Source organism: Drosophila pseudoobscura, chromosome 2 (assembly GCF_009870125.1).
Source record: "Drosophila pseudoobscura strain MV-25-SWS-2005 chromosome 2, UCI_Dpse_MV25, whole genome shotgun sequence".
Classification (NCBI taxonomy): Eukaryota; Metazoa; Arthropoda; class Insecta; order Diptera; family Drosophilidae; genus Drosophila; species Drosophila pseudoobscura.
The window spans coordinates 17,960,776-17,987,997 of NC_046679.1; the positions used below are offsets into that span (position 1 = coordinate 17,960,776).

Sequence of the window (27,222 nt, forward strand, 5' to 3'; positions counted from 1 at the left end):
ACAATATGTGAAAGAGGAAAAAAAAGAGTATAGCATGTGTTTTGTGTCGTAACAGTTGCGTTTAACACATAGATCAATTAATATCAATAGCCAAGTCGAAAGACTGTCAGGGAATAGATAAGAGCCAGAGCAACCAAATTTTGTATTCACACTCCTGTCATATCAATCTTCTACAAGGTTATTTCAAAATATCGCATCGACAATTTTGAAGATACAAGAAAACCGAAATAGGAGAATCATGGAGAATGCCCATATCTACAAGATCATTATTATAGCAAGAAGGAACAAATAAAATTGCAGTGGCTGCGCTAGCCTGGCCTTTCACGCTCTCACTCACTCTATCACTTTCTCTAAAACCTGTGGCAGCCCCTCAGCAATTATACTTAATAAAGATCCATAATAAGAACTCAAGCGTACATTGGCCAATGCGCCAAAAGCCCAGTGTAGTGTGCGCCCCCTGGCGGAAGCATAGAAAAGGAATGGTGGAATGGATCGGAATAGAAAGATCTTTGAATGAAAAATAAATACAAATAAATTAATGAAATGTAAAACTGATTTAAAATACACTTGCATATCGTTCCTATTGCAGTTGATGGTTCTGTAGCCATATACATATGTATGTACATAGTTTAATGTACTGTAATGGTCAAATGGCTGCACTTCAGACGTTTAGTTATAGATTTCAGCAAACGATACCTGATTAAGAAATAAGAAACACACAAGAATAGCGACAAGAAATGATCAATTTTGAATATTTTCATAATTAATATCTAAGTCGGTTGAACCTACAAAGTCCGATGGCACTGCCGTTGTAATAAACATTGCGAAAAATAAAAGCTGTGTTTACATTTAAATAAACCTTACCATTATCATTCAAAATAATGTAAAGCCCCAAATCTATTAGAAAAATCGGTTTGGTTCGAAGCGTAAATAAGAAATTCAATTGTTTTGCCTAGTGTTATTGAAGTGAACCATATGAGAAGACCCAAACCATTATCACCACTGTAAGAAGTGGCACTCTCATTACAGAGTAACTTTTGAATTTAAAATGAAATCAGAAGACTCCCACTCGTGCTTTCGTGCACTCGTGCACGTCAATATTACCAATTCAAGAAGTGTATTAGTCATTTAAAATGTGTATTTTATGGGTCCGGTCCGATTATAACCTTAGTATCCATAAAATAAAAATAAAACACATACTGAGATGAGAAATAAAATTACCCAAATTGCTTTGTTGATTGTATCTTGCATTGATATAATTTTGCGACTTAATTTGTACCCGCCGTAACTCAACTCAAATTGATTTTGATATTCCCATTCGAGAAACCGTAGAATGTTTCGCCCCGCTTGAAACTGGTTCTTAGGAAATATGAATATTAATATGTTGCCATACTTACAGATGGATACAGCAATATAAATGCCATCGACTCAGATAATGAGTAGGACTCTATCAATGACACTTGACTACATATTTAAAGGGCGTGATTTTGAACTAAGCTTAGAGAAAGACATGCAAAAGTAGGAATTAATATTCTGATATGTAAACCAAAAATATTTTAATTGACTTTCGGCTCAAATCCAGAGTGCTTGAGTGAATCATTTCCACAGACACCCAAACGTAGGACCCAAAAAACATTTTGATTGCCGAAGTTGAAAGACAATGGCTGTAATGATACCCGAAACTTAAGATTATCAGGAGAGATAATGGCTTCTACGACATTTTGCTTTCTTCGGGCATTTTTTCCCTTGTGTATGTGCGGGCATCTGTGTGAGCCGAGCCGCTCAAACTGTCCAAAGCAAAGTTACAACGGCCAATCAAGACGACAGCTCGGGATGTGGGGCGAGTATTTCAGTGCTTTAAATGGGCTCCATAAAAATGATTCAATTGGCGGCTGGGTTGGAATAAAAGCCGCCAACGGTTTTCGTTGTCGTTGGCGTCTCGAAACCAGTTTCGATATCTACTTTGGCTCTCTCTGACTTGCTGGAACGGGCCTTGCAGTTTCAATTTCTGGCTAAACGCCGACTTATAAGTATAATGCGCCTCCGATAAAGACGACGACGTCGATGCGAAATGTTAAAATAAAACAAATTTATGTTGCAATTAATGGCTGCGATAAATTTGTGCCTACGACATGTTGCGGTCCATAAAAACGTTGCAGACCCGTCTCTGCCCGAATCTCGTATGGGAGCGGGAGCGGGATCGGGAGCGGGACGGGCCTGGGTCTGGGCCGAGTCAGATTAACACATAATCAAGCTAACATGCGCGACATTTGCATATGGAATTGAATTAAATTTAACTCAAATTGAATACAGACTCACACCCAGCACATCAGCAACGCGCCAGACTCGATTTAAAATTTTAATTAATTCGAGTGATGAGTGCAGGAAAAGTTTTCCACAGAATTTCGAAAACCAACATTCCCAACTTGGCTCCAAGCGAGTGCTTCCTCCTGGCCCGCAGGCGACCCTCTCGAAAGGGGTAAAATTGTAATTCGAAACCACAAGGCAGGGCCCGCGATGGCAAAAAGTTTTGTGGCAAGGCTGCTTCACATACACGGACTCCCAGAAAGGCATATACCAGAGACCAGAGACCAGATACCAGATACCAAAAAGACAGCAGTGACACAAAGTTGAGTTTGAGTTTCAGTTTGTGGTTCAAGTTTTCGGTTTGCGGCCATAAATTATCACAGACAAAGTCATTCGTTCCATTTCGAGTGAATCGCTTAGAGAACGAGTAAAAGTCAGAGTCAGAGTTAGCGGACCCAGAGACGGAGTGCCGTGGGATGGGGAGCTGGAGGGGGACTGGGCCTTACGACTGGGGTCTGGTCTGGGGTCAGTGCGAGTGCAGGCCTGTGGTCTTGGTCCCCTTCTCAGAGTCTGTCGGTCCCGGTCTCAATGTCGTATCTTCGGATTCACCATTCCATTTTAAATTGAAGCCGAAACCGACGCGTGGAGCCGCGTAGCCATCGCCAGGCCAGAAACCAAAGACAGCCACTGCCAGAGAACAAGAAACAAAACAATATGAACGGGGAAACCGATACAAAAGACCCAGGCAGCTAATAAGAGGAAGAAGACAAAGACCAAAAGCAAGATGGCCCATAAAGGGGCCTACAAATAAGATAAATTGCATCTTTGGGATCACACGCACAGGTAGAGCCACAGCCACAGCGCTGGGATACATAAAAATATGCACATGATGGCCGATACCGAGGCTCCGCTCAGCTCAGCTCAGCTCAGGTCATCCCAAAAATGCGGGGGACTGCGACTGTTGGCTCGAATTGCAGCGGATTCGACGACCAGGGTCGAGTAATCTGAGCAGCTCCCACATATCAAAGCTGGATACAGTCGTATGGGCTGTGGTGTCACGCAATCTGTTTTTTGGATCTCTGTCGGGTACCGGAGTTCCCGTTCTATCGGTGTATTGTATCCATTATGCATGCATATCGAATCGAATCGGGCTGAGGTGTACACTGATAGGGATATACACTGGAACTGGCTGATAGCTGGCGGCATCTTGATCGTGCCTAGTGTTTTTCCTTGTATATTCCACAAAACTCATCTGCATATCCAAACTATCACATTCTCCTAAGGGCATGTACAAGATCTGAGTACATAAGTGATGAATGAATTGAATTACTTAAAATAATACATCTACTTTTAATACTAATATTATTGTACTTAACTTTTTGTAACCAGAATCATTGGCATCATTTCTCTTAGTGGACCGATTTGTATGTTGTTTTTAGAATGAAAACTTTCTCCCAGGGAACACGCGTCAGTCATGTCATGAACTCCAAGGCCATGCGAGTATGTAAAATCATTGCAAAGTATTCTAGCACACAGTATTCAGGCACATCTGTATCTGTGCGAGAGAGTTCGTTTTATGAACTGTTTACTGCCGTTAAAGTCAGTATAATGAGCAATCCACAGTCATAACTGTCGCTGGAGATGGAGATGGCGATGGGCTAGCGGAAATTGGTGAAGGTGCTGAGAGATGTCCGATGGTACACAGAAGCTGGGACAGGATCAAATTCGAGAGGTTAGGTTTTCTTTTCATCCAGGCATACAGGCATCCAGGCACTTGGCCTGGCCTGGGCTGGATGGGAGACTGTTTATTGTCTGTTTACACTCATAAATGTTGCTCAATTGCAGGCTACATGCATGTGGTGGATGCGTGTGTACGAATGAAATTCCCAAATGAAAAGTGCCCACGGTCGAGCAATTAAAATTATAACCAGGGACGGGTCAGAGAGAGCCAACTGCCATGTTTGTGCGGAGGGGCAGGACAATGGCCGTGTCATCCTCATCCTCGCTCACCGCATTTTATGGCTTTTCCTTAATCTGTCAGATACGTCACGGCCGCTCTTCCCAGGTATAGCCCGATGTCGCTGTGTTCCATGTCTCCGCTTGTGTGAGACAGTTGCTTATGAGAACAACCTCAGATAGGACCAGACAGACACACCAGGCAGGACAGGGAATGCGTTATTAAATATTATTGTATTGGGTGAAAGTCGAGTGAAATTCGCGCTGACATCTGTTCAAGTGGATGGCAAAAGTAGAAGCAAACAGCGGAGCAGGAGGAGCAGGAGGAGGAGGAGGCGGCTGCCCTCAAAGGGATAAGAACTATGAAAACGGTTAGTTGGCACAACAAGAGCCGGCCACCGATAAGGGAGTTGGTAACGCGACGATTAGATGAGGCCCCCGATAGCGAGGAAAACGTTTTCCCAGAAACCAGACGGGAGAGCCTCGTAAATTGTCGCAGATCAAAACAATTGGCCACCGCACAGGTCGCACTCTGAGTCGGTGTCGGAGTAGGTGCACGCCATAATGTTTATTAGTTGGCAAATTGTGTGTCCGGGTTCCTCCAATGCCAAGATGGCGATATCCAAGTCGTAGCCCGTAGTCGAGGCAATTTTCAGCTCGGCAATATTATGCAATATAAATCAGCAAATGGCATTGGCGCACACACACACACACAGTGAAGAATGGCGAGGGTGGTTCTGGTGGTGGCCACAACCCACCCTCCCGTCGGATAAGCCTAGGTGAGCACGAATACGGCGAAGATGCGGAGGACGGTGCTACAGGCCCACATCGTAGCCAACTTTAATTCGAAATGATAACAGAAGTTCCGAAAATGTAACAAGCTAAGCAACCGTGAAAGCAGAAGGAAAATTTCCAATGTCAGACAGCCGCCTTGTGGGCCTTCTTGCTCTGCACAGTGGGCTTGGTGTCATTTATAGACGTCATTCAATGGGTGACAGTAACGTTTTGAATTGAGTTTAAATTTATATACATATTTGGATACATATAGGTACTTCAATTACTTTGAATTGTTTAGAAAAAGGGGCAAACCATTATTGTATCATAAAATAGTTACATTTTCCTAATTCAATTCCGTCAAAAATAAACTATCGTATCGTTTATCGTACTCGTTTGCTTCGTTATATACAATTTTGTATACCACTTGGTATTTTTGAAATAATAAATTCTATTCTATATAACACCCAAATTAATATGGCATCCAAAAACTGCCACCCAATTGTCACGAATCTGGTGAGCCCACTGTGCACTGTCAACAAGGATGGTTGTGCTGTACCTGAAACCAATTCGGCCTCTCTTTTCGACTACCAACATTCCATATAAATTAGTCTCGTGGGTGCAATTTTATTAAATCAACAAAAATTTGCAATGTTAGCAACGTGTTTTAGCTTCAGCTTCAGTTCCTGTTTCCGTTTCTCTTTCAGCCCTGTTCGCCCTGTTCGTCCTGTTCGTCCTGGTCGGAGTGCGAGGGAGCCCTAAGTAGCCATGCAGGGGGTTGCTGGGCGGTCTATCTGTATCTGTGCCCCTGTTTGTGTGGGGTAACGGTGGTGGTTTGGCTTGGCTCTCGCTCTCAGTCTCAAAAGATTGTGTTTCATTTGAATGCGGCGCGCATTTGTCGGTTGGTTTCTCGGTGGATTATTATAATATATTGAAGATCGCTTAGTTGAAATTTAGTGTTAATGTCAATGGGGTCTTACAGTAACAGCGCCATAATGGCTTGCTGAATGGCTGCGACCCCCGTTTCCCTTTTGCTTGGGTTTGTATGCAAAATTATCCAGTTAGATCAGGTTTCATTTCCACAAACTATTGGGCAAGCGAAAATTCTATATACTCGTAATATTGTTGTAAAATCCCTTAAAAATTGCAATGGCAATGCTGTGGCTCTGCCATTTTCCGTTCCCAGCCTACCATTTTCAATAAATGCAATTGCAAACTTCACATTTCCGTTTCCCGCTCCTCTCCTGCTGTTTGGGAATATTGGCAGGCGATAATTGTGATATATGTTCGCCAAGGGCTTTAAAATTGGGCGCACAGAGTGTCGAGCTAAAGAGGGAAAACTCATTTTTCATTTTTAATAAATTATGATGTAGCAGCACGGCGAGATGTCCAATTTTGTAACAGAAAATAAAAGTGGAAAGACAACAACATAAAGGCCTACACGGCGGAGAGGAAGTCTGCGACGGGCCAATCTATTCCGGAGTCGCATGAAAAAGTGCCAGGGGATAAAATCAACCTGTGCATTCGCAATGAGCTGCGAGAGCTGGGAGAGACACTCGGGCCCGACGCATCATCACAGCCGCTCCAGAGCAGAGGACAGAGGACACTCCGGCTGCAAATTTCCAGGGAAGGGCGTCGACTGGGATGCGATTTCGATTGGGAACGGGAATGGGACCCTTTTTGCACACACACCGCATACTGTCGCTGGTTCAGGAGTGGGACTGTCGCTGTTTGAACTTGTTTGAAAAAGCTCCCTTTGGTCCGCCATTAATGTGGACTTTGGCCCGGGACGGGGGTGCCATCGAACAGGGTGTTTTATGCCTTGTTTTATTTATGCAAAATTATGTTTCAATTAAACGAAACGCGCACTGTAATTGGCCGCCATTTTGTTGGAATAGACCCAGGGCCCGGGCTCAGCCAGGAGCCAGGAGCAGGGGCAGGGGCAGAGCAGGAACAGGGTTCGCGGATGGCAACATCTGCGATGGGCTGTAATTATTCCTCGCATATGCCGCGCCACCAACAGCATCCGCATCAGCCCCAGACGCGATGCCGAAGCAGAATTTAAAGTAGGATCATCGCTTGGCGTTTGCGGCTTTGTTTGCCCTGTCAAAATATTGTAATTCTTTTTTGGCCAGGGCTCAACCCGCGAACGAATTTGAATGCCATAAATTGCCAGAGTTTATGTGCGATTTGGCATTAGAATTACACGGCCGACTAACGTTGATGCCCGTGGTCGCGAGACTGAGAGGTGGTGGATATATGTATGCATGCAAACGTAAAACATGAATAAAACATATGGCGGAAACCGTTGTTCCAACGCCTCCAAAAGTCGGCATCTCGCTGGATTGGTGGGAACCATCCAGTTGGTAGAAAGTCATCAAGTGACAGGAGAAATGGCTGAGCTACTTGTATATTCTAACGTCTGGACAATTATTTGAAGATCTGGGTACAGTTTGCTTGGAAAATGCATATTCCTTCGAAATAACAAAGGGAATATTATAGTATGTTTGTGACGCAGAGAAACAAAAAGTTCCGACCTCTCGGATTTTTATAAATTTGTTATAACATCTCATAGCATTGAGATATCGGGAAAAATCTCTATTAATGAAGAACATATCGATGCCCAACTGATTCAAGATGTATTGGAGTACAAGTACATAGTATTATGTATTGGGAGAATTTTTTTCGTACAGCATATGAAATAAAATATTTCAAATGTTGCCTTATCGCGTCGATGATCGCCTTTGGGACAGTTTAACCGACACGAAAACTTTTCTAATAACAGCATCCAAATGGGAACTTATGCCTAGCCCGTCCCGGCCTGTGCCGGCCCGGTCCCGTGCAGCTCTGCGTCTCCATCCTACGTGCTCTGCATGGTGAGCAGAGGCATCCGCCGTGAACCCAAGACCGAACTTGTACCCCATACCCAACTCTCACTCAAACTGTCGTGCCCATTCGCAGCATCAATGGAACAATCTTTGGAACGCCATTTTGACGTTTTCGAAAGTTTCTTTTATTGCATACATGAGCCATTTGGGTGCTTGGGCTTCCGTTTCCGCAGCCATTGCCATTGCCGAGGAGTCAGCTCGTTGACGCAGCCATTAAGCCGTCGTTGCTCCAAACAGGACAAGGACATCGTCTGGCCTCCTCCTCCGCCAGCGAATCGAACTTCTCCTCAGACTACGTCGCTCCTTGGTGCACATGTGTGTGCCATAAATGCCGTCGTTATGTGTGCGCTTATTATCATAATCCGTTGAGTTGTTGCCGCATTAATTAAATTTAATTAAAGGCGTTTTGCAACAGTTCTCGACAGTACGTGGCCACATTGCAAATTGCAGAAAGTCGACCCATCCTCCCCCTACCAGCGAACGCGACGAACCATCAACCGCAATCATCCTTTGGACGAGGCATGAAATCAATTTCCATAAAACGGCATCCGTTAATTAATATTTGTGGCCTCGGCATTAGCAGGCGAGAATTTATGAATCCCAAAGAACTCTATTGTATCAAGTCAATTTGAGCGGAAATATAAATGAAACGTACGGTTCGATATATGAGCAGTAGAGATTATGTGTCTCCTACTCTAGTCAAGATAAATTAGTACACATGGGGATTTAACCAATTGCGGATGAATATAAGATCCATTATATCGGACGAGGGTATCTTACAAATGTAAATGTTGCTCGTAATCCCATATCGCGAAAACAGAAAATCGATTGAAAATAGACGACTTAACATACGACTTGATATTAGGTTGCTTTTATAATATTTGGTTCCACAATGTCACCTGTAAAAGCTTACTCCAGCAGGGGAATATCAGATCTATTTGAAAATCATTGTGTATCACCCAATCTGAGGATAAAATGGATCAAATTGGATAAGTCCAATAAACTGTACTTTCTTTTCCTTTAACATTTCTAGTTTCTATCTTTTTGGATTTAAGTGTAGCCATAAGTGAAAGTTCCACGGAAATAGGCCCATATATTCCCAGTTTTGGATATCCAGAAAAACGCTTGCATTCATAGACTCCTAATTATGAAGAAACCTTTCTCAAAGCAGATTAAATTGGAGCCCAGAGCACAGCCTCACTCCGCAATTATTTCGACATATTTTCTTAAGTTTTTATTTATATTTATTTATTAATTCTTCACTTTTGTTGCTGGCTTATACTAAAGTTATTTTGGTTTCGTTTGTTTGGGGGCTCGCTTCAATCAGTAGCTCATAAATCCACACATTATTCAGCCCCTTGGCTCCGGCCAACACTCTTCGAACCCGGGGAATAGTAGCTTCTATGTATATATGACGTGAGTGTTGTGTTCGAGTTAATCCAGTTTCTTATTATAAATATTAGTTATGCAGCATTATGTACAAATACGATGGCAAATTTTGGGCGCCCTTCTTGATCTAATACTAGGATCTTTATAAAGTTATAAAGTTCGAATATAATTCAGTTACGTATATTTCGGTTCTTGTTTCTATCGCGAATCCCCAATATTTCGCTTCGGTTTCTGTGAGGCTGGGTGAGTAAACTGTGTTGGTTAGTATATAGTTATCGATGTGGTTGCTACGTATATATGGTCTTTAGGTATTAGGCTAATATTTAGATTGATTTCAAGTTCTGGGGCCGTGGCAAGTGGGACCCCGTATGGATGGGTTCTTGTTGCAGTTGTTTCCCAGTCGCCAGTCGATGGGCGAGCGCGCTGGGTGAGGTGAGGTGAGTGAGTGAAACAAAGGTTGTTTAATTGTAGTTATTTTCGCATTCATTTGAAATCGCATAAAATTATATAATACACAATTCGTCACAACTAAACTTAAACTAAAATTAACAGAAGTATTTAGCATTACGGTTCAAACAAAATATTAAGTATGCGCTAATTTTCTATGCCATCCGAATGAGTCGAAACTTAAACCAAAACAAACACATCTATACATAAACGAAAACGGAAACGGAAACAGAAACAAAATTTTCTTCAATCGGTCTTGAAAAAAGGCAAAAGGTTGTCGCTACCCATTAATATCACTCGAACCAATGCAAAACAGGGGGTACAAAGCAGACCTGAAGAGGTGTCCGTGCTCCTAAAGCGAAAGATGTGCGCGGGGTGGGGCATGCTGGTTGGTGGTGGTGGGTGGAAAGGTGTGACTCGACTTTGACTGCATTTAATGTTAACATTCTAGATACACATACACTTAGTTATTTATACATACACATAGAGTTCATATTGTATATATTTGTAATATATATTCATATATGTATATTTATATATGTATATTTGTCATTAATTGTTTATGTAAATATGCGCTTCGGTTGTGTATAATAAATAGATCTTGACTTTAATTCAATTTGCAATCCTCAAAGATTATGCTAGGTAAATTTAATTTCGGGAAGTGGAAATCTACGTATATGGGGTTTTTCCGCCTTCTCTCGTAGATGGCATACTCGTACTCTCTGCACTTCTCTCCCACAATCGTCCTCGTCCTCGATAGTTTGTCTGTTGTTGCAACCTTAAGCTAATACGTATTTCAGAGTTTTCTGTTTGTGTTTTTGTTTTTCTTTTTGTTTTTGTAGATGCATGGACCTTTGCGCCTCGCAATCAATCAACGTCTAGCCCAATCTAGTACATCACTTAACTGTAGTTAATTTAAAATTTTAGTCACTGGCAAAACGACAATTTATTTCTTATCTTCGTCCGAGTCCTCTTTCTATATATTTCAATGATTTTCTTTCGTGATTTTCGTGATTTTTTGTTATTATTATTATTACGTATTTGAAATCGTGATTATGCTTTTGGTATGTTGCATACCGTTGTTCGTTCTTACAACTTTTATATATGGAAATATTTTCGCAATTTGTTTGCATATTTTCAGATGCTACCGATCGAGACGCTGCGATCGAGTTGAGTCGAATTAAGATTAATATGGCATTGAAGAAATCATTGTATACAAAGCGTGGGCGGGGCACACAACAAAATACGGCAAAACACACACGGTAAACACCTCACTTAAACAGAACAGGAAGGGGTTTTCGAAGAGTCTCGACGTAAACAAGGATTTCCAATAAATAGGTAAATACAAAAGGTACGCTCTACGCTCTAACACTAGAAGTAAGTATCTTTAAGCATATTCATATATTGTGTACTCGTGTCGAACTCCTCGTTAAACATAGTCGAACGTGGCTCTATATCGTACTAGGTAATCCTACAGCAGTCGCAAATAATTTTACAGTTGAACTCGACTCCGTTACCCTGGCCACCGCATTGGCTGAACGGGTACGCGGGTAAGGTGGTTCTCTGACTATTAAAAATCGCTCATTTCGTCCGTAGATCGCGTCTCCTGGAAACTCCTCTTTCTTCTTTTAAGCATATACCGCTAACGCTATTCTAAGTAGTTCATGTTATCTATTATCTATGAATATTAGCATGTTGCGCACTTCAGCCCATATCCGATTCGCTGGGGTGGAATTTGATTGAACGGCCATCCACTAGGGGTTGAAAGAGAAGAAAATGGAAGAGACTCTGTAGAGCTGCAGTAAAATCGAAGGTGTGGCTCTGCCTATCAAATAGACAGCACCACCCCATGAAAGCTCGCGAAATCTGAGGATGACAGCACTCGAACCACTTCACCCCATCGCATCGGATCGCATCGGAGCCACAGAGCGCGCTCATTGATTTCGCATTCGTGGGTACTGTACGTATTTCTGTATGCTTAATTGAATTTATATCCATTAAAAGTAGACTTATGTAACTATTTACTATGTAAAGGTTTACGTATTTTAGTTATCGAGTTTATCTTTCGCTTTCTCGCGCTACTCAGACGAGGAGACGAAAAAGAACGCCGAACGGCGGTGGTGGCGTGGTGCTAGTGGCGGAAGATTGGCTGGCGGGGGCAGCTTACGAGTTGACTTTACTGACAGCCTTCAGCAGATCGTGGTTGCTCTTGTCCAGGGCACTCATCATTCCTAGGTTACCGCCGAGCCCGCCACCAAGACCGGGACCGATTCCGGCGCCGACACCCACGCCCATGCCCAGGCCGAGCTTGAGATCGTTCTGGCCCACGACGGAGTGGTGCAAATGGCCTGGATTGTGTGAGATGATCGAGTGGTGGTCCTGCTGCTGTTGCTGCTGCTGCTGGTGCTGCTGTTGCTGTTGCTGCTGCTGCTGCTGTTGCTGCTGTTGCACTTGCTTGTTCTGCTGGGCGGATTTCATCGTCTCCTGAGCCTTCATCTTCTCCTGCTCCTCGCGGTCGCGTCGGGCCTTAAATGGAAAGGAAACACACAAGGAAAAGGGTTTTAGTTTTCCGCTCGGAAGTCGTTGCCAAATGAGAGCTCTGGAGAATCCTGGGAGATCGACTCACCTGCTCGTTGATCTCCTTGACGGCGCGCAGCTCTTTCTTCAACTTCATGCGACGGTTCTGGAACCAGATCTTGATCTGGCGCTCGGTCAGGCAGAGCGCGTGGGCGATCTCGATGCGGCGTCGCCGCGTCAAGTAGTGGTTGAAGTGGAACTCCTTCTCGAGCTCCAGCGTCTGGAAGCGCGTGTAGGTCTGCCTGCCGCGGCGGCGAGGGCATCCGTTGGGGCCTGTGGGCGGGAGAAAGAACAAAGAAAGTCACGTCAGTCACGCACTCACACACTGTCTGGCTGTGCATTGGTATGATAATGTTGTTCGGCTTCTTTGGGGCTGCCTTTTCTGGCAACTCTTAACGAGTCGCAGGCGCTGTCAGACAGGCGGGAATGGAACTCTGCCTCGCCGTAACGGGCTGGGTCTGTGGATGGGATCCGGGATGGGGAGTTGGGAGCGGAGAGAGAGAGAGTGCACTGGCTGGAAATCAAGAGCCCAACAAACAGTTTGTCTAACAATCATGCTGGAACACGGACTGGAAGGGTGGAGAGATCTGACGTCAGCGACAGAGCAGCAGCAGGCGCCCCAGGACTTGGGCTCCCCGGGAAGCAGGCTGACCCAGCCCTGATTCCGCCTTGGATTGCACGCAGTGCATGGAAGGGTGAAGAAACACACCGGCTCCCGCTGCGGCAGGTCTCGCCGCGGTGCCCAGCAGTATGGCCCTGTGTCTTTGACTCGGTTTTCCGTTTTCCTACGCTCCTATGCCAGGCGATTCTTGTGTTATTTTCTTTTTTTACCGATTTTCCACGCTACCTGTGCGAATTTTTTGCGCGACGGTGCACAGGCTCCGTGTTTATGTTTCGGAAATCAAAATTTCGCTATCTACAAATTGCTGCCGCATCCTCTGGATCAGAGCCTCTCACTTTGGGTCGACCGCTTGCCGTTTTATGGCTTTTATGTCTCTCTGTGCCTCTCTCTCTCTGTTCTTGCTTTGTGTCGAGTTTTTTCCTGTAAAATGTTTTCGTGTCGGCAGCAATTTTTTATGGTTTTCAAGTTGCGACTTTCCCACTACAACAACATTCGAGCCGAATAAAAAAAGGACAATTTTTGCGTAATACTGTGAAAGGTGCATATCTTGCGATTCTCCGTTGCGTTCTCAGTTGCAGCTGTAAATCATTTCGGGTTTTCAAACCTATGCATTTTTTATGATATTCGGCAGTTGGCAAAATATTGACGGATCGATTGAAGCCGTGACATGAACGGGCAGCTCTACCTGTGCTGTTCATCAGCTCTGGTGAGTCATTACCAGATAAGACAAGGTCGGAGACGACAGCGAAACCCCCCCCACCAGTCCGAAATCATTTCAAGTTGATATTTTTAATTTCAGAAAAGCTTCCGGGAAATATCTAGATGCTGGCTGGTACGAAATCGTCTGGACCCAGTCGGGGAAAGCCAAAAAGCAATTTGAATTCTAATCAAACTCCAGCTACTTCTTGGGGGCATGAGTGGGGCAGGAGTTACGGAATACCGAACTAATCTAAATTATTTACACGCTACAATGAGCAGCTACAATTCGTCCCATAAATCACGACTCCCAGGACACACGCGCCCCTAAACGAGATTTATGAGCCCCGCAATGGCGGCTGCGACGCGCAGGTGCGAGCGAGACGGCTGCAGTGCGCACAGGAGTGATGGAATCCAACATGGCTGCCGCGGTGTCTGTGTCGGACAGGTAGACACACGCACACAAATACACAGTGAGAGAGCGTCTGTATGGCAACGAATGTGCTGACAGAGCAATGAGGGGGGGAGTTCAGTGGTGAGTCGGCGCAGGCAAACCGGAATTTTCGAGAGAGACAGAGAGAGAGAGTGAGATGTGGGGAGAGTGAGAGTGAGCACACATAGCAGCAGGAATTTGCTATTGATTTTCCATTGAACCCGGCCAGGAAGGCATTTTCACTCAATACTCATTTTCAAACTGGCAATCAAATCATGATTCGAACGCAGAGACAGCTATGGAAGAGACGAAAATCCACATTTTAAACAAAAATATCAACTGAGTCGAGTTTGTGAGTGGCAGTCCATCGTGAGGTCTTTTACGGTCTTTAAATCCTATTGGACATAAAGAATTATGAATTAAGGAATACGGGTGGAGTAAATCTGGCATCAGACAATTGGGTTTCCCCCCCAGGCTTCCTTGAAGATTTGGGGACTTTCGATGGCGCTCTCACAATACATTTTCCTAATATCTCGATAGTCGTGACAGTCGCTGAGCAGATATCGCATGACTTTGGAGCCGCATGCACGGCGGCTGGCCTAACCGGTTAGTTGCACAATTGCGCAGAAAACCATTTCCATTTTCCAATTAAAAATCAATTAGCGCGCCGTAAATCGAGGCTAAAATTGACTGATACGGCCCTGCTCCTGGCCCGAAATGCAACAAGTAAACAAATCAGCGAGCTAGAACCAGAACCACAACCAGAAACAGACAGAAATTCCAGACGTAGCGGCGTTGGCCAAATAGAGCAAGAGGCACAATCGAGTGCCTGCTTTGGAATCAGAATTGAAATCAGAATCTGATTAAGACAGAAGAGCGTGGACCCGTAGCCGCACTGACGGAGAACGACAAGACGAGATGGCCGTCCCAAGGCGCCGCTGTCAACGTTGTGAATGGGACTTGGATGGTTATGAGAATGGTTATGGGGATGGGAATGGGAATCGGAATGGGAATGGGCCCAGACCCGGACCCGGACAGCGTCTATAACAATGACATTAACAATTAAAAATATTAATAATCATAAAAGTAAACGTAATTGTTCAATAAACAGCGGCGCGTATAAATAAGCGCAGAAACATACGAAAACGAGGCACAGAAAAAAACAGCGCAGACCGAAACTTATGATGACATAAAAATCATAAAAACAATTCACAGCGTACAATAAAGATACACAAACACACACAGACACACGCCCAGTGTGAAGGTGGTCTAAGCGAGGGGAGGGAGGTGGAAAGCACCATAGTTTATCTGGGTGTGAGTATTTGTATCTCTGTCTGTCTGTGGCGTATCTACATATATGTATCTGTGTGCACTCGAAAGTGGTTCCGTGGGGACGTTCCCGCTACCCGCCTCTTTTTCAAGCGACACAAAATTGTACAATAAACAAACATTCATTTTGTTGTATTTCGTGTTTAGTGTTTGCCTTCTATTCCCTCTCTTCTTCCGCTCCGCTCCTCTCGCCTTTGTTTTTTGGAAAATAATAAACAAATGTACATATCGCTTGACACAGAACTCCGAAACATTGTGGTCAGGCCCCAACCCCCACCCCAACCCCAACCGCAAGTTGTGTACATACTCTTACCCGTAGCCCTGTTGTTTCAGTTGTGGCAATTAATTTGAATTCTTTGTCGGGCCTAACTGTTTGCCGGCCCATAAATTCCTGATTTTGCTGCTGTTGACCAGCCGTGAATTGGGAATCGAAAGTTTTCCCGCCACTCCGCTCGCCTGTTTGTTGACTTTTGGCGCGCAAATTTTTCTGTGCTTCGAACAGAATTTGGGTGAATCTTGGGAGGTTTTCTGCACATTCGGCTGATCTCACATGGGGGAGCTTGAATGAGTTTTAATACTATATCTTCACTGGAGACCGCCCAAAATATGGGGAGTGAATGCAACAAAAATTGATGAAAATAAATGAAAAAAGATTATGATGAATACAAATTCTAATATCTGTGCTTGAATGCAGAAAACACTAATTTTTGGGGTATGTATTACTATGATATAGGATTCTATCTTTAAAATCTATTAATCTAATATTCTGTTTGTTGAACTACCACAGACCACAAATAGGCCTGCAAGGTCTTAAAAGGAGGACAATTATTTCGAATATTTGGAATACGATAATCACATTCATATTTCGTATTGATTTATCTAACTTTTTCAATCGCAATTATTTTCTCTTTTCCCGGAAATCGTGGTTCCAGCATACATATATGTACACCGAAAATACGAATACGTATGTATGTATGTACAAATGCTTATTCACGCCGTGGTATATTTATCTGGTTTTTGGAGAAGCAGAAATCTCGCTTGTGAATTGTGTGTTCGTGGCTGGTTTGGTTGTGGTATGTTTTATGCTGATTTGTTTATATTTGGTATGAATTTTCGAAACTAACTTCCCGGATGGCACGCTGAAAGATATATAAACAAACGGCAGACATTTAACATGCCCCAAGATCCACCCATACGCACATAATACGCTCGCAGTCACGCTCATATCTGTATATGCACGCAAGTGAGGAATAGGAATTTTGTTCTGATGGCTACGAAATTTCTGCCCCAAGCTGGGGAGCGGGCCGAACGATCTTTCAAGCATTTAGCGCAAATTGCAGTGTTCTCTGGTAAAACGACATCCCCGGGGACCGCTCCACACAGCCCGGGATATGCAAATGCGAGGAGTCCTTGGAGCGGCGGGAGCAGAGCAGCGGCGACGAAGACTAATTAAAGTTTGAAAGAAAAGCCGCTTAAATGCTCCTTTGACAAGGCTCTCGGGCAACATCTGGCGCCTTTGTGCGGCTTTTAGCTGGGGGAGGCAGAGCGAGTAGAGCGAGCAGAGCGGGGGATGTGAGGGTGGGCAGGTAAGCGCCGCCATTAACTTGTGCTCGACCCGGGGGTGGCAGCCGGGAAGCGGTAGAGGTGGAGGCAGCTCCTGGCTGCCATTGCAAATAATTTATGTTTATTAAATTTATTTAAATTTAATCAGTTGCGCGAGCATTTCGTACGCCCAACCGATGCCAAGGGGAGGGGGTGGGCGGTCCAGAGGGGTGTGCTTTGTGCTCCTGCATTGGGGTTGGAGTTGGAGTTGGGGTTGGGGTGGAGGAGAGGCAGTTGCTGGGGGAGGCTTTTGCCTGCAATTTATGTGCAGCGCATTGGCAATGTTGTTGTCTGTGCCATCAGATCCGCCACACCCCCCGGCCTCTTCGCCCCCGGCAGGCCCGGCAGGCCCGAGTGCCAGGATTGCTAATTGTGTGCTTAATCTTGCAAAATATATGGGAAGCTACAGCCATAGCTGTCGCTGTCTGCTGCCTGCTGCCTGCTGCCTCTTCTGGGACGGGGCCAAGAAAATTGGCAACAAATGTTGCAACTACTCGTGCCTCCCATTCGCCCCGTACAGCTCCTGGGGGATTAATATATTCTCATCAAATATTTCACGCCATCATTGGATCTACCCCTTGTCGGAATGGATCGAGGAGGAAGGGGAAGCGAATGGACTGGGAAGCATTAGCTTTACTTTGAAGAAGGACTCGACATTGAAATTAAATCAGGAAAACAAAAGGATTTTGTTAGATTAAGATGTAGAAATAGTTGGGGGAATCTGTAGAGTCGAACATTTGCTTTGGAATTGACAATTAACATTTTCAACAATAGTTTACATAATTAATTCCAAGATAATTACACATGGACTAAATTAAAGGTAGTCAGTCTTGGAGACTCCTTTGGAATTAATGAAATATTTTCATTAAAGATTACTTGGAAAAATCTCAAAAGTGAGACGAATCGTTTTCAAAATCCATATGCCACGAATAAGTACAATCTTCTCTGAGCATCACCTGTCGATGCATTAACTGGATAAATACTTATGTTTTCGCAATTTTCTATTCTTTAGTCAATCGCTGAATGCCTCTCCAAATCCAAACAGACCACAACACAGCCCTCACCCAAGTCTCACCCAAGACCAGAGCCATGGCAACATGGTAACTGCCGAATACTCACTTTTTCTCTTTCAGCACAGCGAAATGCGAGAGGGAAACGGGAAAAGAGACACAGAGACAGACTAAGAGAGAGGGGGAGAGAGAGAGAGTGTGTAAGAGACGGCGAATAACGGCAACGGCAGCCATTAGAGCCATTCACCCTTACTGTCTTTATGGCATTTTTAATCTCGTGGGTGGTTGGCGGCACAACCCCCACCCCCTGCTCCCCGCCGCCCCGCACAACGGCGACGGCATTTTTTGCACGCACTGCAAACACGAGGGTGTGATAAGACAAAATACCCGACATAAATGTGAAAAATATATGGCCAAAAGTGAAAAGGGCAAAGGGAAAACGGAAAACGGAAGAAGCCCGCCACAGAACGGGCAGGAGCCGGTTTAGGAGGAAGTGGAGGAGTGGTAAGGAAAGGAAAGGAAACAAGCCAAATCAGACCTTTGTAGCCAGCCCCACTCCCTCCCCCCCATCTCATCTCATCACACCGAAGTGGTTTCAATAAATTTGTTGGCCCAGCCGAAGAGGGAAATGTGGAAATGGGGCTGGTTCTGGTTCTGGGTCTGGGTCTGGGGCTCAACTAATTTCGGGCCGGCGAAGAGGATGGAGGACGGACAAGACAGCTGGAGCATTTGTAGCGATGGCCTATAAATGGCATTAGGCGTCTAGAATTGGTAATCCGAAAGATTTTTGCAAACGGCGTCTGCGATGTGCTTGACAGCAGTTGTTCTGTGCCTCTGCCGCTGCCGTTGCCTCTGCGTCTGCCAAGGGAGCTTCCGGCACACACGTGTGGCCAACTGACCGCAACTTGAGCACCCTCAGTGCGCCCCTGTCTGGGTCCGTGTCCGTGTCCGTGTCCGTGTCCGTGTCCCTGCTTGTACGAGTATTTGTCACTTCCCGGCTCTGCTTTGGGCTGTCTGTGCGCCTTAATTTAATTGCAAATGAAAGGCGTTCATTTTAATGTGCTCCGGCTGCGATTCAAATCGCCGCGGATCGATGCCACACAATCAACGGCCATTCGATAATCACAATGAAGTGGCGCCAGAGCGACTCTTTGTGAGGGTAGTGTGTGCCTGGGAGAGTGTATCTGTGGGGAGCGCCTCTTTGTTGGGTTCATCAACACTTTTCGGGTCCTTTGTTTGTGATTTCCTCGGCTGTGGGAGGGAGGGGAACACAAAACAAAGGGCTAAGGGAAACTTAATCTTTGGCTTTGCATAAATTGAATACTCTTCTGCGGTTTTACACGAAGCGAAATTACATTTTCGACCGAAACTTTAAGCCAGTATTCCGTATTCCGCGATCAGTGAAAACTAAAAGGGAAAATGTCTTACCTCTACCTCTTTTTTATGAGATTTCAGGTATTCCCCATTGGATCATTCCACCAAAATGACAAAGTTCAGATACCCTTTCGCCACAGAGAGACAGAGAGGGAGGGAGGACACAAAAGGTTCAACAGCAGCAGTAAAATAACTGCAATTGGCCTCGTCTTGCCCTGTGGACGCCTCATTGGCTTTGGCGCTCGGGAAAGGCGAGGAAACTGAATTGAAATTGATTGCCTTCATTGGCTGCCGTTGCCGCTTCTATGAACCTTGGCCAGCATTATATCGACTTTTATTGAAAATACATATAAATTGAGCCAACTGCTTTCGCATTTTGGTATTGTTTGGTTTGGTGTGGTGTGGTTTTTCTTTCGCCTTTTCCTTTTTCGGTTCGTTTTCCCAATGCGTTCACGGCCCAGTGCGCACGGGTCGGGTCCGGCTGGAGCTGGAGCTCGGCCCGACTTACGAGTATTCCTATTTGGTAAAAACAAACACGAATTCCAAATTCCTATTCCAATGCTGAACTTGAGCAGATGTCGGCCATAACTTAGATTGCGTGGGCCGACTGAAAACGATGACGTATTAAAATGCCATTCCCCCCCATCCCTACCCCTACCCCTGCACAGACCGAAAACGTGACACTTAAACTCGTATAAAAAGCATCGATCGATCGATGCGGGTTCTATATTTACCTAGGCGTGCACATAATTCATGCTTATCCCGGGTCCCCACACCCCATACCCCAGCCACAGCCCCAGAGTCAGAACCCCAGTCCCTGGTCCCGCGGATACAAAATTCAATATGCGCGGGTCGCCCTGCAGCGAACAATGCACTCCCCCCACCTGGTCTAGAGTCCCCCTCTGTGATGAGGTGTGGTCCTGTGGGCTCCTGAGAAATTGATTGTTGTGTGATTGCCTGCTCCCCGTCGCATTCCCAGTTCCATTCCCGGTCCCGGTCCCGGCTGAGCTAAAAGTCAAAGTCGAGTCGTGGATGGACCTCAAACCACAACGAGCGTCTTTCGTTTTTTCCATTTCCTCCGGCATTTTCGATGGCTGACAAACTTGATTAATGGCTTACGCACACAAGGTTGAGTTGGTCTTTCGTTAATGGCTGCATAAGAGTCACTCGGGAAAATGGTGGCTGATGCGACATGCTACCCGGGAGCCCCTCCACGATCCTAATCCCAGCAGCCTTTTGTCCTCGACAAGTTTTATTTCTTGGCATTGTTGAGCCCTTTCAAGTTTGGTCTTTACAAAACTACGAAGCTCCTCGAAAGGCTCAGAAATTACCTGAATGGCTTCATTAGGCGCTGAGGAGGGAGGAGCAAGGAGAAGGCTTCTCACAGTGAGAAGAACTGGAATAACGAGTTCTTCCAGGGCAGGATTTTGGCATACAATAGACGTGATTGGAATCTAGGGAAATATCCTCGAGATCGCATAATTGGAGAGTGAAATGATGGAACAACTAAATCGGAGATGTTCTACCCCTAAACTACAAGGAATTAGTTGACGAGAGTTCAAAACATTCGATTCTGAGAGGATTCTGAGAGGGGAAAAGAGGCAAGCTATGTAAATTGAAGAGCTTCCCAGGTTCCAGCCTTGGACTATCTCCGTCTCAAAAGGAAATATCGGGTTATTCTCTTCCCAGAGAACACATCCCAAACTATTAAATCTGATCCCAACGATTTGCCATGAGGAAACTCCCTCGGAAAAGCCCTACCTGTGTGCTCCGTTCACTGTAAACTGTAACTACTGCAAGTGCCTCGTAACCAGCCACATTTCGAAATGGTTATGGCGCATCAAGAGGAACGAAGTGCATCGTAAACACTATAATCTCGGCAATTAATCAGGAGAAATGATACATTTAGCAAAGAGAACCGCACAAAGAGTGCATTAACCGACACCAAGAGCGACTTGTATAATTCCGCGATTAAATTAATATTAACTGTGCGCCCTCTTCAAATTAATTTCAACCTCAGGAGGGCCGTCTTGGGAACGGAAACGGAAGGTAGCACGCAGGGCACGCGAAACAGAAAACGGGAGGCGGAAAAGTGGAAATGTGGAAAATTGCAAATGTCGCACGACAGAGCAGACTTCAAGCCCAGTTCTAAACGAAAGACGATTCGTTAAATGAAATATTTAAATTAATGAAAATTAACAAACTTTGCCTACAAAAGGCAAATACTTATGCGGATTCCCTCATATGTATGTATGTATATGTGAGTATATTTAACAGGGGAATAAACTCTGAATGAATATGATAGGAGGAGGATGGTGGATGGTGGATAGAGGATAGAGGGGAGCTTCAATTGTCTGTGGAACGTGTGCGCTTTTAATTTGATTTCGTCTGCGCAAATTTACATGTATACAGGACGAGGCATGGAACGCGCCAGTCTGGCTGCCATTTTGTTCTTGTCTGTGGCACTGTCTCTCCCTCTCTCTCTCGCTCTCTCTCTCTTTCTGGCTGTGATGTGTAATTCAAACCCTTTCGCCAATTTGCGCCACTTGGGCATTAAAACCGCAGATTAACAGCCGCACGGGGCAGTTAAAAAAGGGCAGAGCTCCGCTCGCACTCGCAGAAACGTGTCATTTCGAATTTTCCGCCGCCGCAAATGAAAAAACAACGACACGAAACGTGCCGATAACACGGTGTCGCACATGCCCCTCTCCAGCCCATCCTCCCCCCAAGGGGAGACGGGGAGAGAGCGAGCCGAATGTAAATACACCAACACAAAATAAAATAAAATAAAGAAAAAACGAAAACAGAAACCGAAACAGAAACAGAAACATGGGGAAGGAAAACACCAGAGAATCGGAAATTAAACAAAACCCGAAACGAAACGAAATGGAATTCGCTTATCGCGCCTCATAAATTAACCCTTGCAGCCTGTCCATGTCCAGGCCCACTCAGTCCGAATCGCATCCACATCCACACTCAGTCCAGGTCCACACCAACAGATACAGCCACACCACAGATACAGCCACACCACAGATATGGAATACATATACATACATGCGCTACAGACAGTGCCGTTGAGTGGTCGGATAGGGTCTGGCAGGGTCGCGGCCTGTAGCGACGTTTATCTGGCCGGACGGAGATGGCGGAGACGCTTCGCCACTGACATTGAGAATCAGACAGATCCCGATCATGATTGAATTCCGAATAATTGACATTCGCCGCCAGAGACTGGCTCGGAAATGAGAGATGAGAGACCCCCACTATGATTCCTGCTGACTGCTTGTCATGGGCAATAATTATGGCATGTAAATTGAATTAAAATAATTCATTTTGTTATTTCGATCGCACAGATCGCAGTGGGGCGAATGCGAATGGGGAACTCAGGGGTAGAGATAACGTTCCAGTGGTAAATATTTAATAAAGACTTCGATTTGAAATGAATTCGCCTCCACTTTATACTTAAATTCTCATCAATATTAAAGATTTGATTCTGTGCGCCCTTTGCAAGACAATTGCTAGCCTAATTTGTAGATTAGACTTGCCTCCAGGAAAAATTCCTCCATGCAGATTTTCGCAGAAAATATTGCAACCCAAGCCCCAGCAAACTCAGCAGCAAAAAACGCAATCTGTGCAGAAGTACAGAAGTGAAACTGCAGCTCGGGGAGTTAATTACTTGTCAAACAGCGGCTGTTAGTGCTGTAAATTGGCCGAATGACTCCGCTCAACGCCAGAGATTTATTTACAAAGCAAACACCAGAGGATCACCAGCAAGCAGAGGAGGGAAAAGAGGAAAGAGGAGTGATCAGGGGTCCGAACCCACTCGAATATCAAGCGATCTGTGACGTCGAAAGCAGAGCCATGGCACGTTCCGCTGCGGGTCTCAGACAGAAGCACTAGCCTCAGAGTCGCTGTGATACCCACTCCGGTTTCAGCCCTGGCTGCGGGGAATACTGTTTTCCCAGTGGCGGTAGAGTACAATTAAACGGTTCGCAATTACATGCTACAGTCGTCAAAAGGAAGGGCACGACTGGCTGGTGGGCTACTATGCGTATGCGCAACGTCGAATCGGTCGAATCAATAAATCATGGAAGCGAGCCACACAATAACAATAACATTTTGGACACCTATTCACTGTAGTACCACCAAATCGGTTGATTACTTTTAAAACTTTCGATCACAATATAACAATTAGCAGTGACAAATGAAAGGCTTCGCTAACAAGCAGGGGGAACTCCATACTATCGATTTTTAATCAGAAATGCATTGGATTCGAATAGTAATTTGTATCTATATGGAATTCTTGATTCAAATGAACTTTCATTCGATAGTTGCTATTCACATTGGAATCTTCTAAAACTTCCACTTCCATCGCATCAGCAATGTATTGACTATCCCATGACTTATGAAACTCTATTTTACGACACTTTCAGGTCGTTAATCAATTACACAACAATTACAATCTGCAGTTTCGAATATGTAGCTATTCAGTCAATCAATTATAGTGGAGTATTGTGGGACTGTGAATGCCGTTTAATGACTGCCCATTGTAATCGACAATCGCTGCCCGTGCTTATGGCCCCACGGTTCCCCCGATTGTGTGTCTGTCTACACATTTATTGTACTTGTACGGCAATGTCGTTGAACTAATTGTAACGAGCTGCACAACGTACAGACCCAGACACTGAGATTCGCTAAACAATCGAGCTGCGGCAGCATAATCATCGCCATTATCTCAGATCGCGCCCATTAAACGGGGATGGGGATCGGGATCGGGATCGTTTGTTGCGGTGCTCGTTGCGGTAGTCGTAGTCACCATCCCACCAACAAAATCTTGATGATCGTTATGCACGGCGCAAGACCATGCGTAAAATCGTAAATAGTTCATAAAATGACTATAAAAAACCATTTAACGACGCCCAGAGCAACGGGCGCATCGCTGATCGGCGATAGGACCCGGTGCGATCGGTCGAATCGATCAGTTGAGTGGAACTGAGCGAGTTTTTTCCGAGCCGAGCTCCTTAATTGTTATGGGCATCACACACAGTAGCGCTGTCGAGATTTTGGGGGGCCTCTGCGGCAATCCAGTTCCATTCGATCGATCGTCCATCAATGTGATTTACGGTCTTGGTTGGCTACTTGGCAGCTATTGGCATGGCTGAGTCAGGCAGGTCTTCTCTGCCACTTTCACAGACAAGCCGATTAGCATAGAGAGCGTACCCATGCAGTCTTCAGTCGGCCAGACCCCGGCCGGCTGCCAGTTGCTCCTTTCTTTCTTGAGCGATTGTCGGGACATTCGCAGGAAAATGACTTCAGCAAACAAAGCGAATGCACAATGGCTGGACAAGGCGGGACGAGGCAAGGATTTATGACAGGCAGGCCAGGACGGCGGTGAAAGTCGCCGAGTCAAGTCAGCAGGAGCGAGTATCGAATGAGGAGAGCGAAGAACCGATTACAGCCGGCTGCAGTGGTGCAGGGTGCAGGGTGAAGGGTTTGGCGAGTGAAAGCCGGAGGGAGGGCGGTAGGTAGGGCCTTTTTAAGATGCTCTTCAAGGACATTCCGGCATTAAAAAATGAAAATTTGTCCATATTCCTCGCTTGGTTAGGCGGATAACCCATTAGTATCCGCATGCTGCGGGCGGGCCGGGGAATTAACTTCAAGGGTTTCCGGTAATTGCGGTACTTACCATTAAAATCGCCGCAAACGACGCGCTCGAAGGGGCTTCCCATCCAGTCTGCAAGAAAAGAGAGTAAAATAAAGGTTATTTTTCGGCTGTTGGTAATTTCTTTATACACGCAAAGGATTCATATGTTGCTAATGTAAAATTCCGCGCCCATAAATAGATAGCTACAACCTTGAGGAGATCAGGCTGGGCAGCAGACTTCAGTTACGATCTCTCAGATCATGTTCAACGGCCTGCCGGCTGCCCCGCTGCCCAACCCCTTCCTCCATTGGCAGCCTCCATAAACCACTCAATCGGGCCGTTTTGAATTTAGTTGTCAGCGCCATCGAAAAAAATCACAATTGCCTGGGCTGGGCTGGGCCCCAGCAATGAGTGGACCACCAGCAAAGTGAGCCTCTGGCCTGTCCGACCAGTTCTCACTGGATCGGCATCGGCCACAGCCAAAGTAGACCACGTCGAAGGCAACCCCAGAGTCGCCGACTCCTCCGCCGAAGCGACGCCTAATTAATAAGCAGATGAGAAGCCGCTTGCCAGCGCTGGCGCATTTTTAATTAAAATACACAAATTTCTGTGCATTCGCCCCGTCGTTGCTGCCACTTTATTTGACACACGGACGAACGGAGGAGCAGTCGCTAGGGGCACAAGCCAGGGCTGGAGCGAGTCTCGGCAACGTCTTCTTTGTCGCATTGATGATTGCCCAATTTATGGCCAGCAGCTCTTATCTCCAGACATTGGCAAGGCAGCATTCGGTGCACACTGAGGCAAATCTGCACTGGGAAAAACGTTTCGCATCTATGACATTGCAGAGATGGATCTTGGAAAATGATTGTCATCGTTAAAGATTGAGAGCAGGGGAATACGTTCTTAGAGTCCCTCGCATTGTTTCCTATGCTTTCCATATAACAGATTAGTTTTCTTTTCCTTCCAGTGGACCCACCCCCTCAACCCCCCTGCCGTACAGCGCGTAGTTGGAGAAACATCTCTGCATTTTCCATCCAGACGGGCTGCGCTTTTCCAGATAATTAAGAAAAGTTAACCTCTTTGCTTTCTTATCAGCATAATCAGGTACAGCCACGCCGCCCCCTCCCCATGCCACGCCTCTGGCGCAGCACACCATTCGTTGCAAGCTGCAACATTGTTGACGCTGTTGCCCGAGTCGGTTGGGTCGGTGCAACGATGTGAAAATGAAAATTCATTCAGACGCTTTGGCGTAAAATATTAAAATTCATTAGTTAAATTGCATTTGGCAAGCATTCAGCTGTAAAACGTTGCCGTTGTTGCTGTTGTTGCTGTTGCCGTTGCCATTACGTCCGGGTCTTGGTCTTGGATGTGGTCTCTGGGTGGGTTTGGAGGCTTGGCTGGCATCGCAGGCAAAGTGAAAGCCAGCACCGGACGGGGGCAAAGAGTTGATGGGTGGAGCAGAGGCGGCAGGGACATGGACGATTCTTGCGCGACTCCATCAAGTCCCGCGATTCACATGCAACTGCATGGATAAATGCATGTGTATCTATGTATTTCCGAGAGTGCACAGTGTGCAGGGGGGGCACGGGGGCGCGGGGGACAGCGGATGGTGGATAGCGGTCGGAGGGGCTGCGTCTACGTGTCGTGCACTTGGCTGCCATAATGGCGTCATGCTCGTATTTACTTTCATCGCAGCCAGTCGTCGCAGTCGTCGTTGTCGTCGCAGTCGTCGCGTCCTCTATGATCTCGTTGACAATTTTATCGTCTTTGTGCTGTGAGCGGGAGATATGCAAAATATCTCATTGTGCGGAATACCGTTTATCTTCGGGCCCGGCCAATGCAGATGCCAGTGCCGATACCAATGCGGCGTGTTTTTTCTATGGCCCGGCTATGGCTCTGCTAGCCCCGCGACTGGGTCCAACAGGTTTGGCTTGCAAATGGTTCTATTAATTATATAAAAGGGCATATCGAAAGCACTAGACTCAACCCAACTGGCCTTTCAGTTCTTTAATCGAAAACTGCATGCATGATTGAACGCGTTCATTTTATCTTTCAATGCTAATCTCAGACAGATATAACCATCCATCTTCTGCTAACTGAGTGACGAGAATGTGCCCGTTGTGTTCGCAAATTTGTTTCATATCTACCACATTTTGTATATCATTTTAATATGCCTC

At 45.6% G+C, this 27,222-nt stretch overlaps 1 protein-coding gene across 7 annotated transcripts in view; it reads right to left on the minus strand.

The window, feature by feature from the left end:
- Nucleotides 1-9,593: 9,593 nt before the first annotated feature.
- The window catches only part of abd-A (abdominal A), a 93,125-nt gene continuing 75,496 nt past the window's right edge, over nucleotides 9,594-27,222 (minus strand). For 5 of the 7 annotated variants that reach the window (XM_033377228.1, XM_033377231.1, XM_033377230.1 and 2 more), the window contains 3 exons: nucleotides 25,088-25,135; nucleotides 12,388-12,611; nucleotides 9,775-12,287 (listed from right to left, as the gene is read on the minus strand). In XM_033377228.1, the coding sequence (XP_033233119.1) occupies nucleotides 11,925-12,287; nucleotides 12,388-12,611; nucleotides 25,088-25,135 (635 nt within the window). In that variant the 3' untranslated portion in view covers nucleotides 9,775-11,924. Of the gene's footprint in view, nucleotides 12,288-12,387; nucleotides 12,612-23,800; nucleotides 25,033-25,087; nucleotides 25,136-27,222 lie in introns of those variants that run through there. The other 2 variants (XM_033377233.1, XM_033377232.1) reach the window with 2 other exon arrangements.